The sequence below is a fragment of the Electrona antarctica genome, assembly GCF_951216825.1.
Source record: "Electrona antarctica genome assembly, chromosome: 16".
Lineage (NCBI taxonomy): Eukaryota > Metazoa > Chordata > Actinopteri > Myctophiformes > Myctophidae > Electrona > Electrona antarctica.
In genome coordinates, this window is record NC_136797.1 from 24177013 (window position 1) to 24199683 (window position 22671).

At 40.3% G+C, this 22671-nt stretch overlaps 2 protein-coding genes across 2 annotated transcripts; both read right to left on the reverse strand.

Annotated features, from left to right (window-relative positions):
* Window positions 1–3181: 3181 nt before the first annotated feature.
* Window positions 3182–6050, reverse strand: LOC306939358 (prolactin-releasing peptide receptor-like; the record flags this gene model as incomplete). The annotated part of the gene is made up of 2 exons (XM_079523945.1): window positions 3182–3815; window positions 5635–6050. The coding sequence occupies 2 exons, from the start codon at window positions 6048–6050 to the stop codon at window positions 3182–3184; spliced, it is 1050 nt and encodes a 349-aa protein (XP_079380071.1).
* Window positions 6051–11357: 5307 nt separating this feature from the next.
* On the reverse strand, window positions 11358–22570 carry anxa4 (annexin A4). Its single transcript, XM_079524336.1, has 13 exons — window positions 22443–22570; window positions 21151–21181; window positions 19965–20052; window positions 18171–18265; window positions 16548–16661; window positions 16333–16423; window positions 15172–15251; window positions 14803–14859; window positions 14533–14626; window positions 13731–13826; window positions 12992–13050; window positions 12391–12513; window positions 11358–11575 (listed from the first exon to the last, which is right to left on the reverse strand). Exons 2-13 carry the CDS (start codon window positions 21157–21159, stop codon window positions 11516–11518), a joined length of 966 nt encoding a protein of 321 aa, XP_079380462.1. The 5' UTR covers window positions 21160–21181; window positions 22443–22570; the 3' UTR covers window positions 11358–11515.
* Window positions 22571–22671: the final 101 nt, after the last annotated feature.

The window sequence follows — 22671 nt, forward strand, 5'->3', positions numbered from 1 at the left end:
AATAACAAATGACTTGAACTTAAAGTCACAATGGCATATACTGTATTTGGATACAACAACCTTTTGCTCTCATCATTTATTTGTATATTCATCACTACACTCATTAAAGGACCACTTCACCACTTTTCAACCTATCTTCATATAATAGGTCCTCACTAATAATCATGAAAAAATGGCGCAATTTTTTTCTACTCGGTCTGTGTCTCATAGGAGGGCTGTGGGCAGTTCAGAAACCGTCTTCCAGTGACATCATCGATGGGGAATACAAGCTAATAGAAACTGCAGTCTTTCTAGTCCTGAAAAATTGCAATGCGAAAATGGAAGCCATCGTTCTCACGATAATGAAAATCTAAACATTTTTGTAAAAATATCTTGTTTAAAAAGAAATCTGCCTAATGATGATGTCACTGGAAGACGGTTTCTAAACTGCCCACAGCCCTCCTATGAGACACAGACTAAGTAGAAAAAAATCGTGCCATTTTATCATGATTATTAGTGAGGACCTATTATATGAAGATAGGATGAAAAGTGGTGAAGTGGTCCTTTAAGGAAGTGACCATTATTAGTCATTGCAAACACCAAGGCATATTTGGGACTTTTAGTTCACCTATACAGGCTTGCAAAACAACTTTGATATAAAGTAAATGGGTTTATAGGCTCAGAGAAACAACAGTCGGAGATAGTAAAAGCATATAGAGATAGCGAGATTGCTTTGGGTTGTTGTGGCACAGTCAAACAAAAGGTGTTTGGTGCAGTGTTATTTACCTTCTGTGTTTGACCCATTTTGGACTGAGGTCGATTAAAAAAAAAAGTCTTCTAAATCCTAACATTTTTCAGAAAAAAACATGTTTCTATGTCAGTGGTGCTCAATGTCAAGGACCCCCAGAATTATCTCTATTGGGCCACGGACCCCCATCTCAAAATATGTTGTTCCAGGGACACCCCCCCCAGAAGCCAATATTTTAGTTAAAAATGTTTGCTCTGAAATATATATTCAAAGATTTGCGCCACATTTCCACGACTTTTCAAAAATAGCAGACCTACAAGCTCGTAGCGCGCCACTCGGTGGCGCGCTATGAGCTTGTAGGTCTGCTATTTTTCAATAGCTAAAGTAGAACAGAATGCTTAAAACACCAAAAAGGGTTCCCGCCCCAACATGGGTTAATTGTTTAGTGTGTTTGTTTTTTTGTCAAATCCCAATTAGCACTGTGGTCCCCAGCTGTCTCTCGCTGCCCAAACTCCACTGTTGGTCTGGGGAGGATGCAGACCGGTGGTTTTCAACCAGTGGTCCGGGGACCACCAGTGATCCTTGAGGGGGTTCCAGGTGGTCCCCAGCTAAATGATGGAGAGTTGGTAACCAAATGGACCCTTGTAGATCTTAACCCATTTAGGCCTAACGTCGAAATAAAAAAACGTTCGCTCTGAAAGAATATATATTCAAAGATTTGTGCCGCATTTTTATGATTTTTCAAAAATAGACCTACAAGCTCTACAAGCTCATAGCGCGCCACCGAGTGGCGCGCTATGAGCTTGTAGATCTGCTATTTTTCAATAGCTAAAGTATAACATAATGCTTAGTTAAAACACCAAAAGGGGTTCCCGTCCAGAATGGGTTAAGTCTTAAGAGTGTAATGAAATGAATCCAATTCACGCTCTCAAGAGTGACATCATTGTTAAACATCTGCATTGCTTAATTTACAAGAAGTCTACGGTCTACACAATATATCACGCAGAATAATTGTTATTTTCATCAATGCCTGTTGTCGCTCCTAATGGTACCACATCGATACAGCATGAAAGTGTGGACACAATTAGAATTGTTATCCAACGACAACAAAATACTCGTAGTCTTTGGTCCGCGAGGCCAAATGGTGGGCCTTGATACGAAATGGGTTGAAAACCACCGATGCAGACAACCACATACCTCCTCCGATACACTTCTTTTCATGTGAGAGAGACTCCGGGAGGAGTGTCCCTGGGAGACCGCGATGCACACACAGGTTCACGATTCACTTCCCAGCAAAAGCTAGTCTAGCAACAAGGACATGATCCCACCCTCACTGGCTTCCCAGTCGTGAACACTGCCAATATGTTGGTCAGAGGCTCCACTCTGCTGGGAGTTGAACTCTTATCCCTGCAGTGGTGCCGTGGGCAGGTGTTTTACCTCTGCACAAAGGACACTGCATTATACATTCAAATCTGATATTTACAGGTATTTTTGTAAGACAGAGGAGGATGCTAATATAAATTGAAATGGCTGTATGGAAATGCTGCACAGCACAACATTCTTCTACCGCCGGCATAGGCAGCCGTTAATTTGGGTCAACTCTTTTTTTGTTGTTGAACAGATTCATATGCATACAATTCCAGAAGAATAGACTTAATAATACTTAATAATAATAATTAATAATAATACTAATATTGTAATTCCTTTAATTTAACAATTCATATTTTTACGACCTGGAACTGAAGAACACGTTTATTATCTTATATATGTATACTGTACATACATACATACATACATACATACATACATACATAATAGACTTTTATTTGTGCATGCATGCATATAGCCACAATAAATAAATAACCAACCAATCAAAAGGGCAGTCGCACTAAAGCAGTTGTCCTCAATCTTTTCTGGATCAGGGCCCATAAAAAGCACAGCCATTCGGCTGCCATGTCAAGAGGTCAGAAGGGTATCGGGCCCCATGCATTTTTTAATTATCAATAAATCAATCAATCACTCAATCGGTTGTGTTCCGGCTTGGATCAATGGAACTAACATAGTATACTTTTGTTGTTGTTGTTTTACCTTTTATGAATGTTACATTATCAATAAAATCGTATTGTTTTGCCAATTATTTGGGGACCCACTTGCAATACGCTCATGGCCCACAGGTTGAGAACCACTGTACTTTTTTAACTCATTTTGAGCGGGAACCCCTGTATGTATATGTATGTATGTAACCACCAAAGGTTACATACATTATGTTATAATTTAGCTATTGAAAAATAGCAGATCTACAAGCTCATAGCGCGCCACCGAGTGGCGCGCTATGAACTTGTAGGTCTGCTATTTTTGAAAAATCGTTAAAATGTGCCTCAAATCTTTCAGAAAATTGTCATGATTTAGAAAACATTTCTTTAAAATTTTGAGGTCATGCCTGAATGGGTTAAACTACAAGGCCATGCTGGCAGCACAGTTATTGGCAGGTATGACAACGTGCTGATGGCATGTGAACATCTTCCGCAGTTCAGTGCGGAAGCGGTCATGTAGCCATGCATAGAGGAAGGGGTTACAACAGGAGGAGCTCATGGCACAGAGGTGACACAGCAGTTGGATAAGCAAAAAGTGGCGCTTGTTTATGAGACGAATGTCTATGTCTCGCAGCACATTAAACACGTGAATAGGAAGCCAACACACTGCAAAGGCAGCCACTACGAGTGCAACCAACCGGAAGATCTTCCTCTTCCGAGCGCGCCAAGCTTCCGCGTGATACTCGGACCTGCGGCCCGGCGCAACGCAGTTCCTCAGTTTAACCGAGATGCAGAGGTACGAGACGCAAACGGCTGACAGTGGCAGGACATAAGTGACCAGTAGGGTGCTATAAGCATAAGCCTGTCTTTCTTTCTCCTGGCCCAGCCAAAACTCCTCACAGATGGTGAGGCCCTCCTCTTTGAACTCCACATGGTAGGTGTGTGCCACTGCGGGAGCCACCAACGCACAGGACAGCAGCCAGATTCCACATAAAACATAGCCACAGGTTGCCACAGATGTGCGCTTCTTTAGGGGATGCACTGTGGCATAATATCTGAGAATGGAAAAGGAAAGACTGACATGTTCCAGGTATTTTTTTTGCATTCCTCAAATCATTTTGGTAAAAAGAATGCAATACAATGCATTGCAGACATCATCAGGCACATAGCATTACCCGGGTGCAGTACTTAGTTTAGACAGTACTTGGTTTAGACTAGTCATTGGTTAGACCAGTCATTAGTCCTACAACTACAACCTATCTCAAACCCTAACCCTAACCTCCCACGGGGCAGCACACCTAAAACTAACCTTAACCCATGTCTAACCAATGACTAGTCTAAACTAAGTATGCACCCCCATTAGGGTAGCCATCATAAAGCAAGGAGCAAATAGTATACTACAACACTCGTGTAAAAACCCCCGTTTAAACCTAGAGGTTGTAAATGTTCTGGGGTATGGATCCAGTAGAGCTCTCTCTGGCATATTCTGTCAGGTAACAAGACAACTCACCCCTTTTGCCACTTTTGGTGAGTTGTCAGGACAACTCACCCCGAACGTCCGGACAACTCACCAGGGGTGAGATGTCTTCACTTTCGGGGTGAGTTGTCTTCACTTTCGGGGTGAGTTGTCTGACTGAATATGTAGCCTTTGAGCTCTTTTATATACTTAAAAGCCCTTAAAACTAGGCTACTGAACTAATGGTGACATAGTTCCTATTGGATATTGAAGTAGTCTATTTTTCAGAACTTTACAACAACAACAACAATTTCTACAATAATATATAAGTATAATTAAGTCAAGGCATCACAATATAGGCTACAGATGTAAATATATTTATGACACAGTAAAATGTCGAAAATGAGTGCTATTCCCCTTTAAGTATGTCAAGGTCAAATTCATACATTTAATAAACCTTACAAATACAAACATTATTGTTTGGATGTAGGCTACCCAGTAGCCTACCCATATGATTAGATGAATGTGCAACATTGTTTCCATCTTCCAAGCATATTCCTGCCAAAATGGAGATCTTAAATGTTGAAAATGTCTTTAAACCTCTGATTCCACTCATTTCCTTGTATAATCTGAATGATTTATTCACCTGTCAACATCACCCCCTCTCTTAAAAGTAATCTGCTCTGTGCCCTGGAACCTAAGGGAGGAGATGGGACGAGAGTGATTATTTAAATGACAGGCTACAGGGTAGTTTTAATCGCTTATTTTCCAATCTTTTCTTCTTATTTAACTTTTGTGTTCACTAATCCTTTGTTTGAGGGGACGGATGGTTTTGCCAATATACATTTTGTCTCCTGGGCATTTTAACAAATACACAAAATGTTTTGTGATGTCTCTTACTGGAAAAGCTTTCCCGGATGTCTAAAGATATTCGTTGTAAAAGTGTTGTTACACTACTGGGCACAATTTCCTGGTTTAAGGGAGACCAGAAGAGTGTTTTGGAACAGTGGTCAAACCAATTTGTCCTGTAGAGTAGATTTGGTCCTCTTATATTTATTTTTTCTTTGTTTGTAAATAATTGTAATACATTTTTTTTAAACTATACTACTCCCATGACTTTTTTCCTCACTGAAATGTTTGACACTTTTGTTGACAAATTCACTTTATTCAAGTGATGAACCTATATATATTCTGTCCTATTCACTGCCTGATTTATGCCTGAAGAAGGTCTAAGACCAAAAGCTTGCTATCCTAAAAAACAATCATTTAGAAATCCCTGATTAATCAGGGGCTTATCTATTAGCTTGTTGATGTCAAATGAGAGATGGATGCATCATGCATGAATATAAAGATAGTCTTATAATCTGGGTGGAATGACTTATGGTTAATATAATATAGGATAAAAGTAAATTACCCACCTGTCAACAGCAATAGCTGTGAGAGTGAATACTGACACATAGACCGTGACAGGTTGGATCAGATACAGCAGATAGCACATGAAGCGACCAAAAACCCAGCCATGAGGGTTGAAGGCATAGGCGAGTGTAAAGGGAATGCAGGTCACGCACATGAGCATGTCGGAGAAGGCCAGGTTCCCAATGAAGAAATTGGTGACATTGTGCATCTTGCGGGTCCTGCAAATGACATAGATGAGCAGGTAGTTCCCAAAAACGCCGACCACTGCCACAATCGCATAGCAAGTGATGATGAGAGGTTTGAAGGTCTGCAGCAGAGCTACATCTGCAAACTGGGAGCTGTGGTTGGCTGAGGCATTTTGAACTGGAATCTCATAGACGTGCTCTTCTGTGTGCTCTTCGCCTGCAGAGCGCGGCATAGTTCCAGCTGAGTCACTGACATTGCCCTCCATACCAGCAGTCCAGTCTTTCGGTATGTTCCTTACACTGTTCAAAATACAAAACACAGGTTATCAGACAGAAGGTTTACTTGTATCAGAAGTCATTACCGATAGTCACGTTTTCAAACTCTCTTTGGGAGGTTGTAATGGGCTGTATGTGTCTCTGAGTCTGACAGCCTCAGTGGGCAGGCCGCAGGTGGTTAGTTTCACACCTCATTTAGTGTGAAGTGGCCTGCAAATGAGTGCACTGTCCTTTCTTGGGAGACAGGTCTTGACCGGTCTTGACCTTGTTGACACACAACAGAGGGCTCTATTTTCATCCATGCTAAATCCCTTATTATCCCTAAACTACTTTCCCTTTTTTGCTATTTTGGAAAAACATTTTTAATAGTTACAATAATCAATCTACATCGACACGTTGTGAGCTTGTAGATTGGCTATTTGAAGTATTCAAAAATATTTTTCAAAATAGTAAAAAAAAAAAAAAAAAAAAGGCAAAGAAGTTTAGGGATAAGGGGTTTAGCATGGACGGAAATAGAGCCCTACATGTCTGTACCACACGCGTGTGTGCAGCCGTCCGTAGGAGCCCTTATAGAGCGGTTTTGAAGGAGTCAAGGGATTCGCATGTCTTAATGACTGTTGGTAGAGCGTTCCCCATTTTAGTGGCATAGGAGCCAAAATAATTTAGTCCCTTGTTTGTGCCGAATCTGGGTTGCACATGGTTTGTTGCACTCCCTCTGGTGTTGTGGGTGTGGACTTCATTGACATTAAGGAAGTATTTAGACAGGTACTGTACATGGGTATCTTGGTGGTGTATAAAATCTTGTGGACCAGACCCATTGCAAGATGCTGTACTCTGTCGTCAACTCTAAGCCATTCCAGCTTGTCAAAGTGTGCAGGGGTTCGGGGGGTGAGGCCCAGTAGAAGCCTGACCAGTTTGTTTTGGGAAGTCTGGAGCCTTGTTTTAAGGGCCTTTGAGGTGCTGTGGTACCAAGAGGTGCATGCATAGTCAAAGAAACCTTGTACGAGGGCTCCTGTTAGGGTCTTCAAGGTGTTTTTGTTGACCAGTGAGGAGATCCTGTATAGGAATCTTGTTCTTTTTTGATTACGTTGGTGGCCATTTTATCACCGGAAAGATTTGCCTCCAGGATGGAACCTAGGTAGGTAATTTCATCTTTTCGTGTGATAATATTGTCACCCACTCTAACCAAGAAGCCATCTGCCGTGCTGAGATTACTATTTGATCCAAAAAGAATGGATTCAGTTTTTCCCAGGTGTAAAGATAGTTTGTTATCAGCGAGCCAGGTGCAGATTATACTGAGTTCAGAACTGAGGGCCTTTTCAACCTGCAGTTTGTTCCTGTCCGAGTCCAGCAGTGCTGAGTCATCTGCCAACAGGAACAAGTTGCAGTCACAAGCTGATGTCATGTAGTTTACATATAGGAACAGTAAAGCCCCTAGTATGCTTCCTTGTGGGACGCCACAGCTCACTGGGAGGGGGGGGGGGGGGGGGGGGGGGAGTGTTCCGTTCACCTCCACCATCTGTTCTCTCCCCTCCAGGTAGGATCGCACAACACTCCATATTTGGGCATGCCTGACACAGAACTCCACAAGCTGGCTGCATATACTCCATATTTGGGTATGCCTTACAGAGAACTCCATATATGGGCATAAAAGGGAGACAGACATAATATCTGGGTGGGGCATGCATTTCCAACTTGCATCGTTCCAAGTAGGCCAGTGCCCAACGGGCACCGCTGTAGAGGCTCCAACGCATAATATCTGAGTGGGGTATGCATTTCCAACTTGCATCGTTCCAAGTATACAGGGCACCGCTGTAGAGGCCCCACGGGTGCCGTTCTAGTATAATATAATTATAGCTTCTTACAGTGTGTACAGTACCATATTTATATGTTTTGCAGTTTTGCTTGTGTAAGGTCACCATTTCACCATCTTAATAAATGTTTTTATAAACTAAGTATAGAAGGACAGTCAATTCAGTCTTATTTCATTAGAAACGTATGTTGCAATACTGTAGAATTTTCAGTAGATCCATTATACGGTGTATAGCTTAAAATTAACTTTGTGAATAATAACGTTGTTCTCATGTAGTATGACTTGTATTCATGCACCAATGGTTATAGATATTTTACTTAGTCAAATTTCAAATTTTTAACTTAAGTTGTTCTTATGTACTATGACTTGTATTCTGCTGGTTGGAGATGTTTTACTTATAGCATAATTTCAAATTTAACTTTTAATTTCTGGACTAATTCTAATTTATAGTACTAAAACATTTATTTTTTGCTTACCTTGAATCTTAAGATTCAAAGATAGCATGTTATATTATAGCAGGTTATACTATAGCAGGTTATATTATAGCAGGTTATATTATACTTTTTACAAAAATTGGTTAAATGTGTTTGATAAAGAAAAACGTAATCTTGGAATGTGCTGGTTATAGGAATACATCCTCAGATTAATATGAATCCTATTGTCAAACTGTACTGGTATATAAACCTGAAATAAGAACATTCACACAAGGTGTCCCTCCATGGTAAATCACTTACGGACAGTAAGAGATACATGTACAGAAAGTGAAATGTTAAAAAGTGACTTGCAGAATTCTAACACAATTTAATATTTTAAATGTGAGGGGTGTTTAGAGTTCATAGAGTTTAGAATGATAAGTGACATTTGAAATCAAATATAGCAGTCAAGGAATTATATGAAAGCGTCTTCCCAGCAGACCTGTTTGGATAATAATCATAATAACAATAATCAATTCATAGATAAATAATGAAACATGGTACCTATACCTTCACTCTTATTGCGACAGCAAATGAATCGTCAAGCCCATGTTCGTTGTGCATCTCCACCAGCTATTGGATCACTGCTTCGCTGTGACAGCAGCCAGAGAGAACAGAGAGGGGGTGAGAGAGAGAGAGAGAGAGAGCGAGAGAGAGAGAGAGGAGACAGAGTGTTGCTGCAAACTGTGTGGATGGGTTGAGTTATCCATTTGAAAGAGTTCTGTAATTATTTTCCTTCTTTTTCAATATAGGTCTAAGAATATATACTTCTGTCACAGGAAGGGTCATGGCATTTTATTTTAGGGTGCACAAAATCCTCCTATACCGTTCACTTGAAATGACAACCTGTCCGTCACAGTAGGGTGGCTCCCTCCAATCTATCACTTTCGTCTGAAAATAGCTTTGAAGTATATTTCTTCTTTCCTTCTTTGAAGTATTCCTGTCCAGTCCCCAAGGATTTGAATTCTATTGTATTCAGCTCCAGAAATCAGGCTTTTTTACCTCTCTCTCACATTTAAGTGGTCCCATTTTGACCTGAGATCAGATTCTAAAAATGTCTTCTACATCCTGACAGTTTTCTGAAAAAGCTATGTTTTCGTCAGACCTAGCAGATCTACAAGCTCGTAGTGCGCCACTCGGTGGCGTTCTATGAGCTTGTAGAAAGCAGTTAAATGGTTCTTTTGAGATAAATCTAAACCAGTTCTGAATTGAGTTGTTCACCAAAAATAAATGGACAGAAGTGAATGAACTATTTCACTCAACATCATCAATATAAAGATTATAATTTTTTTTAAGTTAAAGGTGCATTTTCTTTTATTGTCACAAGGCCTAAACAAATAATGCCGCATACTGATCTACAATCTCACATGCTGTGATGATCATGCGACGTGTTGTGAGCTTGTATAAAGTATAAATCAGGCTTCCCTAGACAGTCCAAGATTTCAGTCACAACCCATAATCACATGAATCCAAACCAACAACATTATGGAGCAATAAGAACCCATTATCATCTTGACCTTCAATGAAGGAAAAACCTACAGGGGCTTAATATGAGGATTTGTTATGCTTGATCAGTCCAGAAAAATGGACACCACTTAAACCCTCTACTTGTAGCAACTCTACGAGATTGTAACCTTGCGTCACCAGGCTTTCCACCTCAGAGGACACGAGATTGTACATCTGCTATTTCTGGCTAATATTCCCCCCAGAATTAAATAGGGATACTAGGTTTCAAGTGGCTATTCTAGCCATGAGTTCTTCTGTGCACAAGTACTGTATTCCAGCCATGTGTTCTTCTGTGCATAACTGTATTCCTTATCCTGTTTAAGACAGGCCTACTACGTCTTCTGTGCCTTGTGAAATGGTGGCAATTGCTGGATTCACACAAGCTATATCAACTGCAGAGTAATAATATGTTTTGTTTTGATTGATAGGAGATGGGTGATGTTCAATGTGGGGCGACAGTGGCTCATTTGGAATCGGGAGGTTCCCCGGTTCAATCCCCAGCTCCTCGTGGATGTCGAATTGTCCTTGAGCAAGACACAGAACCCTTAACTGCTCCTGGTGAGAACCTTGCACGGTTTCCTCCACCGTCGGTATGTGAATGGGTGAATGGTTATGTGAAATACGTTTGTTTAAAGCACTTTTGAGAAATACTCTAAATAAATGCAATCCATTTAACATCTTATTTTGTAGCAATAACAACCTTAAATGTTTTAGTCACCATTTATTGGCGTCTGGCGCGATGCTAGTACATGTCGATGGTGTCGTACACTGAAAATGGACAGCCTTTGGCACAAGGTAACTATAGTCGGTGCCAAGTCTGGTCTAGTCCATTTTGGGCGGGAACCCCTTTTGGTGTTTTAAACATCATGTTATAATTCAGCTATTGAAAAATAGCAGATCTACAAGCTCATAGCGCGCCACCGAGTGGCGCGCTATGAGCTTGTAGGTCTGCTATATTTGAAAAATCGTAAAAATGTGGCGCAAATCTTTGAATATATATTCTGTCAAAGTGAATGTTTTTATTTTTAGTCTAAATGGTCTAGTCAAGTCTGTCTAAATATTAGACAGCAGAGGTTATGGTTCCACCCAGTGGTCATATTGGACACAACCGCTGAAGATTATTTAGGCTACTCCCAGATGGGGTTGTAAGTTTCTATGAGTGATGGAGTATCCCCCTTAAAATGATTGGAACACATTTTACTGCCTTCCAAATCAAGCTAAAATCCTGTTAAAGTAATTAAATCAACTGACTCTGAGCTGACTCGACGAACAAGAAATTCCAACCAATTAAACAAATGGACTTCAATCACCAACCAGTGATGAAAATGTCCAGCCGTGACATGATTGGGAGCTGGAGGTCAATACTATCCATCCTTCATGTTCTGAAAGTTGTGAGCTGCATCTCTCCCTCTAAACTAAACAACACTCATTTAAGCCTCGTGAAAGGATCAATAGAAAAACACAGACAGGTGTAAAAGGTCACTGGTCTTGATTTTAATTAGAATTCCAAACTGTGAAAGAAGCTGTCAGTCAGCCAATCAGTGAAATGTTGCGACGGAAGAACATTGGACGCCATAGAGTGCTGGGATCAATAGAAAGGTGCTGGCCACGTTAAATGTCTTGGATGCTTCTACTGCTCTCCCCCACACAACGCCAGTAGAGTTTTGCGATAGTCACCAGACGTGTCCCCCTATAAAGAAAGAAGGAGAACATGGTAAATTGGAGTTGTACTGCAGGACAGTAGCCAAAGCAAAGCAAAAAGCAAAGTTCTTTGTTTACCCAGGGTGAATGGACTAAGCTCGAGATGCTTGTTTACAGCCAGACCCTGCTCATAGAACATTTCATGGTAGGGGTTCAATGCCTTGCTCAAGGGCACTTCAGCGGTGGTAATTTTAACGTGCCGGTCTGGGGATTCGAACTGGCGACCTTCCGATAACAAGACCGCTCCGCAAACCGTTCGGCCACCGCTGCCACTAAACCGCTGCCAGCCAATTCGGATGGGAGAAAACTAAGCATTGTAATATGGAGCCAGTAGTTCAAGGTTCAACTTTATTGTCAACAATACCAGTTACAGAGTAAAAGGCATGTGAAATTCATTGTGCGTTAAAAGACCATACAACAGCTACAGTCTAGTGTCAAATGATTGAAAATGGCCTTTGTATTCATACAGTGTATGCACAGTTGTTTCTAAAGTTTGTCACAGCAGAGCATTAATAATTACAGTGTCATATTATAATAGTGTTTTATAATGAGCTTGGTCTTTCGGCTCGGCTTCAAAGTGTTTGGTAGAATTCGCAAGTAATAGCAAGTGTTAACAGGTATTACTTGACAGGGATCGCGACGTGAACGCTTCTACCTTGATCCCTTACCTTGATCCCTACCTTGATCCCTTGACTGTGTAAAGAAATGGGAAACTGTCATCTAACCACATGCTTCAAAGACACGAAAAGAAGAAGAATAATGAGCTTGGTGATGGACACATGCCCCCAGAAACCAGTGCTTTACCTTTATGAAGGAATGGAGAGTCTTTCCATACATCTTGAGGAACTCTGCCTTAATGTCCAGCATGTCAATCTCTGCTCTGGCGACCATGATTCTCATCAGAACACTGTCCGTGGTGCCCATTCCCTGAGGGCGAGCAAGATTGTAGCCAGGGTCAGTGGTGGAAAGTACATGTAATCAAGTGCTGTATTTGAGTAAAACGTTCAGGTACTTTCACTTTACTGGAGTACTTCAGATTTTCTATACTTTTACTCCACTACATCTCAAAGACAAATATTGTACTTTTACTCCACCACACTTATTTGAAAACATTAGTTACTGGTTACTTTGTAGAATTTGATTATTATTACTACAAAAACATACATTAACCACTTCTTCAGCCCTATTTAAACTTTGGGTTTTTGAAAATAGCCGATCTACAAGCTCACAAGTCACAACACATCAAGATTTGTATTAATTCTGCACAATGAGTACTTTTAGTTTTGGTACTTTAAGAACATTTTGAAGCCAATACCTTTGTACTTTTAAGCATAGAAATGGTAAAAGTCAATAATTTACTGGACACACGACATTATAGTAGCTTTATGAGGAAAAATATACTGACCTTCATTGACTTGTACAAGCGCTCTGCAAAGAACGCTGGCTTGTTCCTCAAACATTTCACTGCAGAGCAAAACAAAACATGTTAGCCACATGTGCCTCTCAAATAAGTTGGCAGTGGGGAAATTAAAATAATAATAATGTATTATATTATCATAATTATAATCATCATTTATACTATATAATTTTTACATAGTTGTACAACAGTATCCTGCACATAAACCAGTTGATCTACAAGTGCACAACGCACCACTATGTGATACATTGTGAGCTTGTAGAACTGCTATTTTGACTAAATATCAGGTATTCAGTTTGTATCATGTCTTTCTCTCAAAGAAAAACGGTGGTTCAAGCCCATTAATTAAGATTTGAGTGCCAACCCGAACGAGCGAAGGTTCGAACCCCGAATGTTCGGGGACAGTCTTACCAGCCACCACGTATACACACGTATACACACACACACACACACACACACACACACACACACACACACACACACACACATACACACACACACACACACAGTAAATATACGTATACAAGACAGAAAAATATGAATAATTGCACTGAATAATTGTTTTTGTACACACCAGTGTGTGTGTGTGTGTGTGTGTGTGTGTGTGTGTGTGTGAGTGTGAGTGTGTGTGTGAGTGTGAGTGTGAGTGTGTGTGTGCACATGTAAAGAGGGGCGATACAGCGAGTTACTGGTAGTCCCAGGGTTCAGTTCGTAAAGACAAACAGACCTATTGCCAAAAAGGCATCCTCCAGACATCCAGACATCTCCCTCTTGATACTGTCCTCAATGTCCCTTCCAGATACCTTCTGGTACTCATCGAACACTAAAGGAATTAGAGAGAAAACAAAATTGACAATGACTAAATCTGTCAATGGTCTTCCTGTAGTCTGATTCTGTCAAAACTAATACCATTTATTGCACATTGTCAACCGTTATGCTGAACCTGGCCTGTGATCAGAGGATAATAAACTGAATAGGTGAATGGGGTCCAACAGTGATCTAGAGCCGCCAACTTAACATGGTACATTTTAAATACATTCTCAAATTAGTAAGTGATGCAAATAGCCTGCCTCTTGCTCACTACATTGAGAAACTAAATTACTCACTAAATTGAGAAAGGACCCAATCATGTCACCCTCGGGGGGTCCTGGGATGCAATACTGTACTCAGCACTGTACTCTAACGTCGTTGAAGTAGTACTCATAAAATGTCCCTGGGACCCATCTAAAAGACCACCACCCATTACATTGAAAACCTATTTATATCACTGGATTAGACCAGATGATTTTTAGGACACATGAAGGAGTACTGGATAGTTCCTTAATTCATCAGAGTAGGTCAGTAAACGCCACCCACTTCCTCAGGTCTACACAAGAGGGCAGTAAAAACAGGACAGTTCTCCACAATAACTGACAGTATATGGCAGACAACAATTAGTAAAGACAAAGGCAAACAAAGAATCGTATACTGTAAAAGGGGATGTATTTTTGCCAGCTATCGTTATTTGCGGAATTCACTTCAATAAGTACCTCGTAGCAGATGTTTTCTGTTCCGTACACAGAGGACAGTGAGGAACTTCACTTCATCTGTCCCCCAGCGAGCCTCGCCAGCTTCAAAGATGTCCTAAAAAAAACATAGAAAAGAAAGCCGTTCTAGAATAGATTGATTGATTGATTGAAATATGTATTAACAGTTTGCAGAATTACAGTACATTTCAAGCACAAACTCAATACAGATAGATGGTGAAGCATAACCCTCATATACGTACGGTAAAACTTTATACAAATGTGTGTTTTCACCTTGGCATCCTGCACAGCCTGGGCCTCATCCACTTTGTCGCTCTCGTCACGGCCAGCCTAAAAGGTAGACCACACAACAGTTAAAAAAATATGCATGCTTACAGTAATTAATTCTCTATTATACGATGTCGCAGGCCAAAAATAGCAATTCTAGTCTACAAGCTCACAACGTATAACGATGGCATGCGTTGTGAGCTTGAAGAGCTGCAATTTCCGGCAAGCAACACCAAACAACAAACTATAAATCAGGCTTACCCAAAGCAGAGCTGTCAGTGTGGCGGTAATACAAATATAAAAAAAGCAAATCATCTTTGGCTGTGTAGTATAGTAGGGTAAGCTAAGAGAAGTCATTAGTTGATGTTTGCTCACCGTAAGTAAAGAGACAAGCACTCTCTGGAACATTCCAGAGGTGTCTCCGCACACAGCATCTTCCAGGTTTTTCCCATACTCTGTCATGAAAAAAACATATATATATATTTCACACCAATGGGCAAGTCAAACTCTGAAGCCACGCCTGTATTCTTTATTTTTATGGTATATTACTTGCCTCTCTATTGGAGAATGAGTGTAGTGACAATGTACTCATATAGAAAAGTATAAATGAAAAAACATTTTTTTGTATAGTTGTATAACTGTATTTTTCAGTAATAATGTGTGGTTGTCGGTTCGATTCCCCGGAGCAGCAGGAAACATTTGGGTGGGGAGGTAAATGGTCACCACAGCACTCACCCCTCCCCCAACACTGCTGAATTACCCTTGAGCAAGTCACTGAACCCCAGACTACTCCAGTGGAGCTCCAGTGCAGTACTTAGTTTAGACAGTTTTTGGTTTAGACTAGTCATTGGTTAGACCAGTCATTAGTCCTACAACTACAACCTATCTCAAACCCTCACCCTAAACCTAACCTCCCACAAGGCAGCACACCTAAACCTAACCTTAACCCATGTCTAACCAATGACTAGTCTAAACTAAGTATGCACCCCCTGTGGCTCTACTGGTCAGCTCCCAGGTTTAAATGTGTGTGTATATGTGCAGGTGCAGGGTGTTGCTGGAAATGAGCTTGTGCCACTGCTTACTGCTCAGTTACTGCCCAAGCTTTTAACTATGGTTAACAATCAAGGCAGACATTATCTGAATCTTTTTGATGGATGTATAGTAATTATAACACAGTAAATACATATCAAATATGATACTGTATGATCTGTAGGCACAACAATAATCTATTTTAAAATGGACAAAGAAAGAAAAAAAAAGAGCACTTCCAACTACTTGGTTTTCATTACCAATATAGAGGATACAAAAGATCCAATAAGCAAAGCACACCCTGCATTATAGAGACCAACTCTGCCTCATATGAATAATTAAAATAATGTATTGTTTTCAAATTGTATGTCTTTGTGTATCCAAACAAAGAAATGAGGTCTAGGAACCTATGTATTGTATCAGATATCATACAAATAGTAAGTGACTAGTGACGTACTGTTTTACGTGTACAGTATGTTGTACTATGGTAAGAAAGGACACAATTACCTTTCTTATAGAATGCATTGATGGTTGTTATTTCCTCATTTGTCCTTGAAGCAAGAATATCGATGAGAGCAGCCTCTTCCGTTCCAGCACCCTGATATCAAGTGATACGGGATGTTTTGTTGAGATGTCATCTTATACAGTTCAGGCATGTGACTGCTAACACCAGCAGCACGTTGCAACAAAAAGCATTTCAAACTCATTCAGAAATGATCTACCTTCATTGCCGTCTTCAGCTCATAGGCATCATACACGGGTGCAAGCATCAGGAGGCCAAGAACCACCGTCTCAAAGTTGCCGGTCAGCTCCCCCTGCAGCTCAGAAGCAAGGTCCTATAGGCAGACAACAGACAAAAAGAATACGTTCATCAAGTGCTCATGGTTGAGAGAGTGTTCACTATGCGGCCCGAACCTCTAATTTTAGGGGGCATACAATTTACAATTTAGGCATTTAGCAGACGCTCTTAATCCAGAGCGACTTACTTAAGCAATAACAAAAAGCATGGCATACATCACATATATAAAAAGTAGTTATCATGAATCATGCGTAAACTAAGAACGTAACAGTGGAGTATCTATGTAAATTATACATACTATACTATATAATATATTATACATGTGTACTATAAAGTGCTATGACTACATAAAGTGCAATTCTAGAGCTGTCTACGTAACAAGCTATAAGTCTGTTTAAAATACTATCTAAGTCTACATAATGTGCTATCTAAGGGGCTAGGGCAAGTGCTACAGGCCATGGTGGAGTCTGAAGAGGTGGGTTTTCAGACTACGGCGGAAGATTGGGAGTGAGGCTGCAGTTCTGACTGCGATGGGAAGTGCATTCCATAGTTTTGGAGCCAGAAGGGAGAAGAGGCATGAGGGCAATAATACCACCCTCCCAATGCATAGCACTCTCTCTCATAATAGACTGCTGCATATGAGTAGTTTTATAACACTGTGTGTAACTTTTTGGGCAATGTTTCCCATTTAAATACACAACACATTGTTGATACTAGCAAAGATTACCTAACAGTAATGTCATTGTCTGATCCTTGTCTCAAGGCAGGCCCACTGTCTCAGACTTTGAAAACTCTAGAATAATCAATAACATTTTTATATCTTGACAACCCCCTTCTCTAGAATAATTCATAACATTTTTATGTCTTGAAAACCCCATGCTTGTTTAGACTCATTCATAACACCTTTCTGGGCACAGCGTTTGGTCATGTGTTTCCAAAGTGAGTCACATTCCAGATACATAACCTAGCCTTTTCTAGACGGAATGACAACTAGACACAGTGTTGTGAACAGAGAAGCTGTTCTGTGTAACCTCGGACCACATCTGCAGGGTGTTTCCATGTGATGACTCACTCTTTCTGAGGATTCCACTTGCAATCTTTGCCCTCTCCAGAGCATTTCCCCTCACTCAATGGACCTTTATTGATGAACCATTGTGCACATGCCCGCTGAACTTGTTCTTATCTAATTACGGTGGTAAAATAAACATTAGCCTTCCTTTTTTTCTGTTAATATATCGTAACAGATTATGGTGGGACAAAGACACTGTCACTTTACAGCATACTCATGTGGCTTCTTTGTAGACTTTACTACAAGGTCTCCCTGTTCTGCTCGTTTACATTTATGTTAATATCAGTTAATGGTTTACTTGGGTTTTTTATCATATGAGTTTCAAACACAACAAAAACTTACCCACAGTGACACATGCTGGCAGAAGCACTCAACAAAGACTATATTGACAGACGGTATGTTTGTCACCCATTTTTGCCTACACCAATATTAAAATGCAACTTTCAGAGACCCAGTTCCGATGAAAGACTAACTCACCTTTCCCACACTTTGCTTAAAGGCCTCTTTAATGCGCTGCCTCTGCGCAATGGTACGGAGTGGCAGGACCTCAATGATAGCTCCCTCATCAGTGCCTGCAAATACATCACAGTCAAAAACCCACCTTAAAGTATATAAGTAAAAATAAATAACAATGTACACAACCTTACATGAAGCATATGCTTCTTAATGTTGCCAAACGTTTCAAAGACTTAATAGTTCAGTGAAAGTTAACCACTTAAGCCATGTATACTTAGTCCTACGATAAATAGCGAAAACAGCAAAATATGACATGTGAGCTTTTAAAAAAATGTTTGCCTATAATGATCTAGAGATGGACCTAGATACAAACATTTCTATCTCTTGAGATAGCAAGGGATAGAAATGTCAGCAGAGGTACCATCTGTTTCTAATACAGCTCAAACCAGAGTCAGGAGAAGATGATTACGACAGGCATGCCACACTAACAGCGTCAAAATTCCACAATCCACACAATCGTCCAAAACGTATTTGAAGGAATAAAAGGTATATTAGGTTACCACAATATTACTAGCACAATCTGTATGGTAGTACAATCTGTATGTTAATCCAATATAATTATATTTTATAATAATATAAGTTATATAACACATCTGCACTGCACTGGTTGGAGATGGTCTCGCTACACTTCCAATGGGAAATTTAGACCCTGGTGTGACCTACAGGGCTACTAGTTGACAAATGTTACTGCCTTAATGAGCAGGGATTCCCTCCAGAATGAGTGGTAGAAGTTTGGTCTCCCAAATGTAATTTTGACGTAACTCTTCAGTATATACTGTAACTGTCTACACTTTGTTACTCCACATAACAGCTGCAGCAGTAACGGGCCAAGTTTAATACGTCTGCATGATGAACAACTTCACTGTGCAAGGAAAAGTAAATTATACACTCAGGAGACTGGATGAAGTCATGCAAATATCCAATACCATGGAAACTACACCTAGAAATAGAAAAGTTTGTTCCTCTTCTGCAAATGTTTTTGCAGAAGAGGCGTAAGATAAAAGAGAATAGAGGGTATGTGCATGCATAAAGTGAATGGCAAATCGAGAGGCAAAGTGAGTGGCAAAGTGAGTTTAACATTGTTTAACGTCGTTTAATGCAATCAGATGGGACTTTTCTGTTTGGATGTATGGGCTGTCAAGGCTAGAAAAGTAGTTGTTTGCCACTCGGTCAGTAAGCATTCCCGCATAACTTCCGGATATGATTATGATTATACCCTCTATAGGAGAAAATAATAATGTTGTAATCAATTAGCCCTTGTTTATACAAAAATAGCTGACTCACAATACATTGCATAGTGTCAAGTATGTAGATTAGCTATTTTTGCTCTCTCTTTTTTAATATATATGTTAACTTAAAACTAGTTGATACCCACATTTCCACCCACCATCTGTCGGGGCTATGGGACTATGGCTGTGACTACAGCAGATGCCATAGCCTTGGGGCCCGTGATCACAACTACAGATCCCATAGCCTGTGGCAAAAATGCTAATACCTGTAAACAGCTTAAATTCAGGAAAAGTTAAGAATCAGCTTTCTGACTCCCTGCATGTGTAATTGTGTAATTACTCATTTCAGATTGAATACAGTAGTCATTCAACCCACTGAGAGGAGAAATGGATGAGGATGTTGTTGTTTTTTATAGTAGGATAAAAGAAAAGTGGTTTAAGTGATAAGACTACAGTATTATCAGCACAATGGATGCCTAATAGAATCCTGAAACATCAAATTGATGAGCAGCTGTGAGTCACTCACCAGCTCCCTTCATGGCGTTTCTAAGCCTCGTGGCATCTTCTTCTGCGTTGAAACCAGCCGCCTCAGTTACAGTTCCACGTTTACCAATCTGATCAAACACAAACCGAAAAAAACAGGAAATGACAAAATTACAAAGTTTCTGACTATAGTGACCCCAGAGCAGAAAGCACTTTAAGGCAACCTAGTAGACATCCAATGTATTTGTACGGTATGTGATATAAAGAGATATTCTGTTCGGAAGAAAGGGTACATTGAGAGCTGTGAAACATTATTGCTCTAGCCTTCATCTTAATGCAAACTTTACAATATACATTAAGATAATAGGTTTATTACCCAGTTAATAAAACTGTGCTCAATAAAGGTCAGGATAAACACGTGCGCGCCGCGCACGCACATCAGTCCGACATCCCGTTGGTCCGACTACGTGGCCGGTTAAGACTCACCCGTGGGCCGTGGCTTCCGCGTGCGGTTAGGGCTAGGGTTTGGGGATAGGGTTAGTATGGGGCTCTATGGCCGGAATATTGGGTAGTCAGTTTTATGGGTGTCGGATTATTGGGATGTCGGACTAACGCTACGCACCCATCAGTGCTGGTATCCAACAACTGAATATATCCATTGCCGGATGTCAGCATTAGACAGAAATCATATCATTTATAATACCTGTGCATGTAATGGGGATACTGTGTATGCTGCTGCTGGTTGTGTAAACTCCACTGAGCTACTGTTTGTCACCCAAACACTTCTTTACCCGTCTCAAAACATGGTTACTCCCAAACGGAGTCTGTACCATTCTTGTAACGTGGGGACAGTCAAATAACTGAGTACTTAACCATAAAGGAGGACAATGGGGGACTGACTCTCCACCGCCTATGGACATTTTGTAATTTATTTTATCCAGCAATGTTATGTTATTCCAATGACAAAGACAGACACCTTAAAACCGAGAGCATTCACACTGTTTATTTATTTTATTTTGTATTTATTTTTGCAGGACATTATTAAACCTGTGGTGAAATTCAGCTTCACCCAGTTGATGGCTGCTCAGATGGTTATGATGAGCGCTCGAGGGGAGCTGTTAAGTGCTCAGGGACACTACCTCTTTCTGATTACTAGAGAGCCTCTCAGCTATACGGCCGCACCCAATTTATTCAAATTTTTTATTTATGTATTTTTGGGTTGAACTTACCGCTGCCATTGTAACGAGAGTGTGAGGGAAGCTAAAAAAAAACAAGAACAAACGACAGGTTAGCAATTTAACAGCACATGTAGAAGTGTATAGTAGGCTGCTCGGCTGTTTTAGCAGTGTTCATCAATTAAGCTACCCCTTGCCTGCTTTCATACATCAGATGATTGAACAACAGCATCAGGTGAAGGAGCAGTAAATGAGCTCAGTTTAACACAACGGCCCCTCATTAACCTCTGGCTATGATTAATATTGCATGCAACTCATCTTCTTAGAAAGGGCTTTCCTCACACACACATTTGCTCGTGGGTTCTCTCGGGTATCCCTGATTACAAGTCTCCTCAACGCTAATGCCATTACGGGACACACCTGTAATTACTCCAGTGACAGGAAGGAGATAAAGAAGTCGTTAAAGAGCTCAACTTACTCAATTAAATCGTCACGATATATCAAAATTCACCTAGTACAAATGTAGAAAGATTTAGAGTTCAATCAAGTTGTTATATTGAAATAAAATAACTGTAAGCTATATGGGGTATAACCTATGGGTCAATGGCCTCAGGGCTCAGGCATAGTTAATTCTACAGATGGCTCATATTCTTTGTGTATAGCAGTCACCCACAGTCCACAGACTCCTCACTCCACACCTGTGGTTTGTGATGTAAACAGAGGGAGTGAATGCACAAGAAAACAACGTGTAAATTTGTATTCTACAAGATCAGTGGTGTAAATAATAAATAAGTAATAAGTAAATAAGTAAATGTCAAATAATAAAACAGAAATACTGAAAGAAGAAATATATAAAACCTTTTACAGCTTGTGTTATAAAAGTGGACCAATATCACTAATGCTTTCCACTAACACTGCAGCATGTCAGTTACCTTACCTTATTTAGGGTTTAAGTGTTCCTTCAAATGCTAAATAGCGGGCCGCTAAATAGCGGGGCCTATAGTACTATTTATTTATTTTCTTAGAAAATCTTACAAATGAACTTTAATTTCCAACCACGTAGCCAACTCGTATAACATTATAAATCCAAAGGCAAATGACTCTCTGTAGACAAAACCCAGATAGTGTTTAGGATAGCATTTGGAAAATAAACTTGTTTTCTTGATCATTTTTGTTTCAGGAAGCGATACATTGCTACAATAAGTTGGTATGGGTGTTGGCACACCCAGTCCCAGACGTGTATAGAAATAATTATATATCTTCTTAACTGTCTGACATACAACAATCTTTCCAATAAACGGAAACCCATCGCATTCTGTTAATCACAAAATAAACCTAAAACGTACCTTTCTTGCCGAAAACTTGACGAATTTGAAGGTGTGATGAATGATCAGTGAGACGTACCGTTGAATCCAGGAAACTACTTTATAACTGCTGTATGACGTCCACTCCCACCCCTTTGATGGAAGAAAATATTCGGCCTGCCTCCTTTCACAACACACGCCCATAAAGTATGCACGCACGCGCGTGCACATAATTATTATTTGCGTGTGCGAGGGCAGCAGCTCCGTGAAC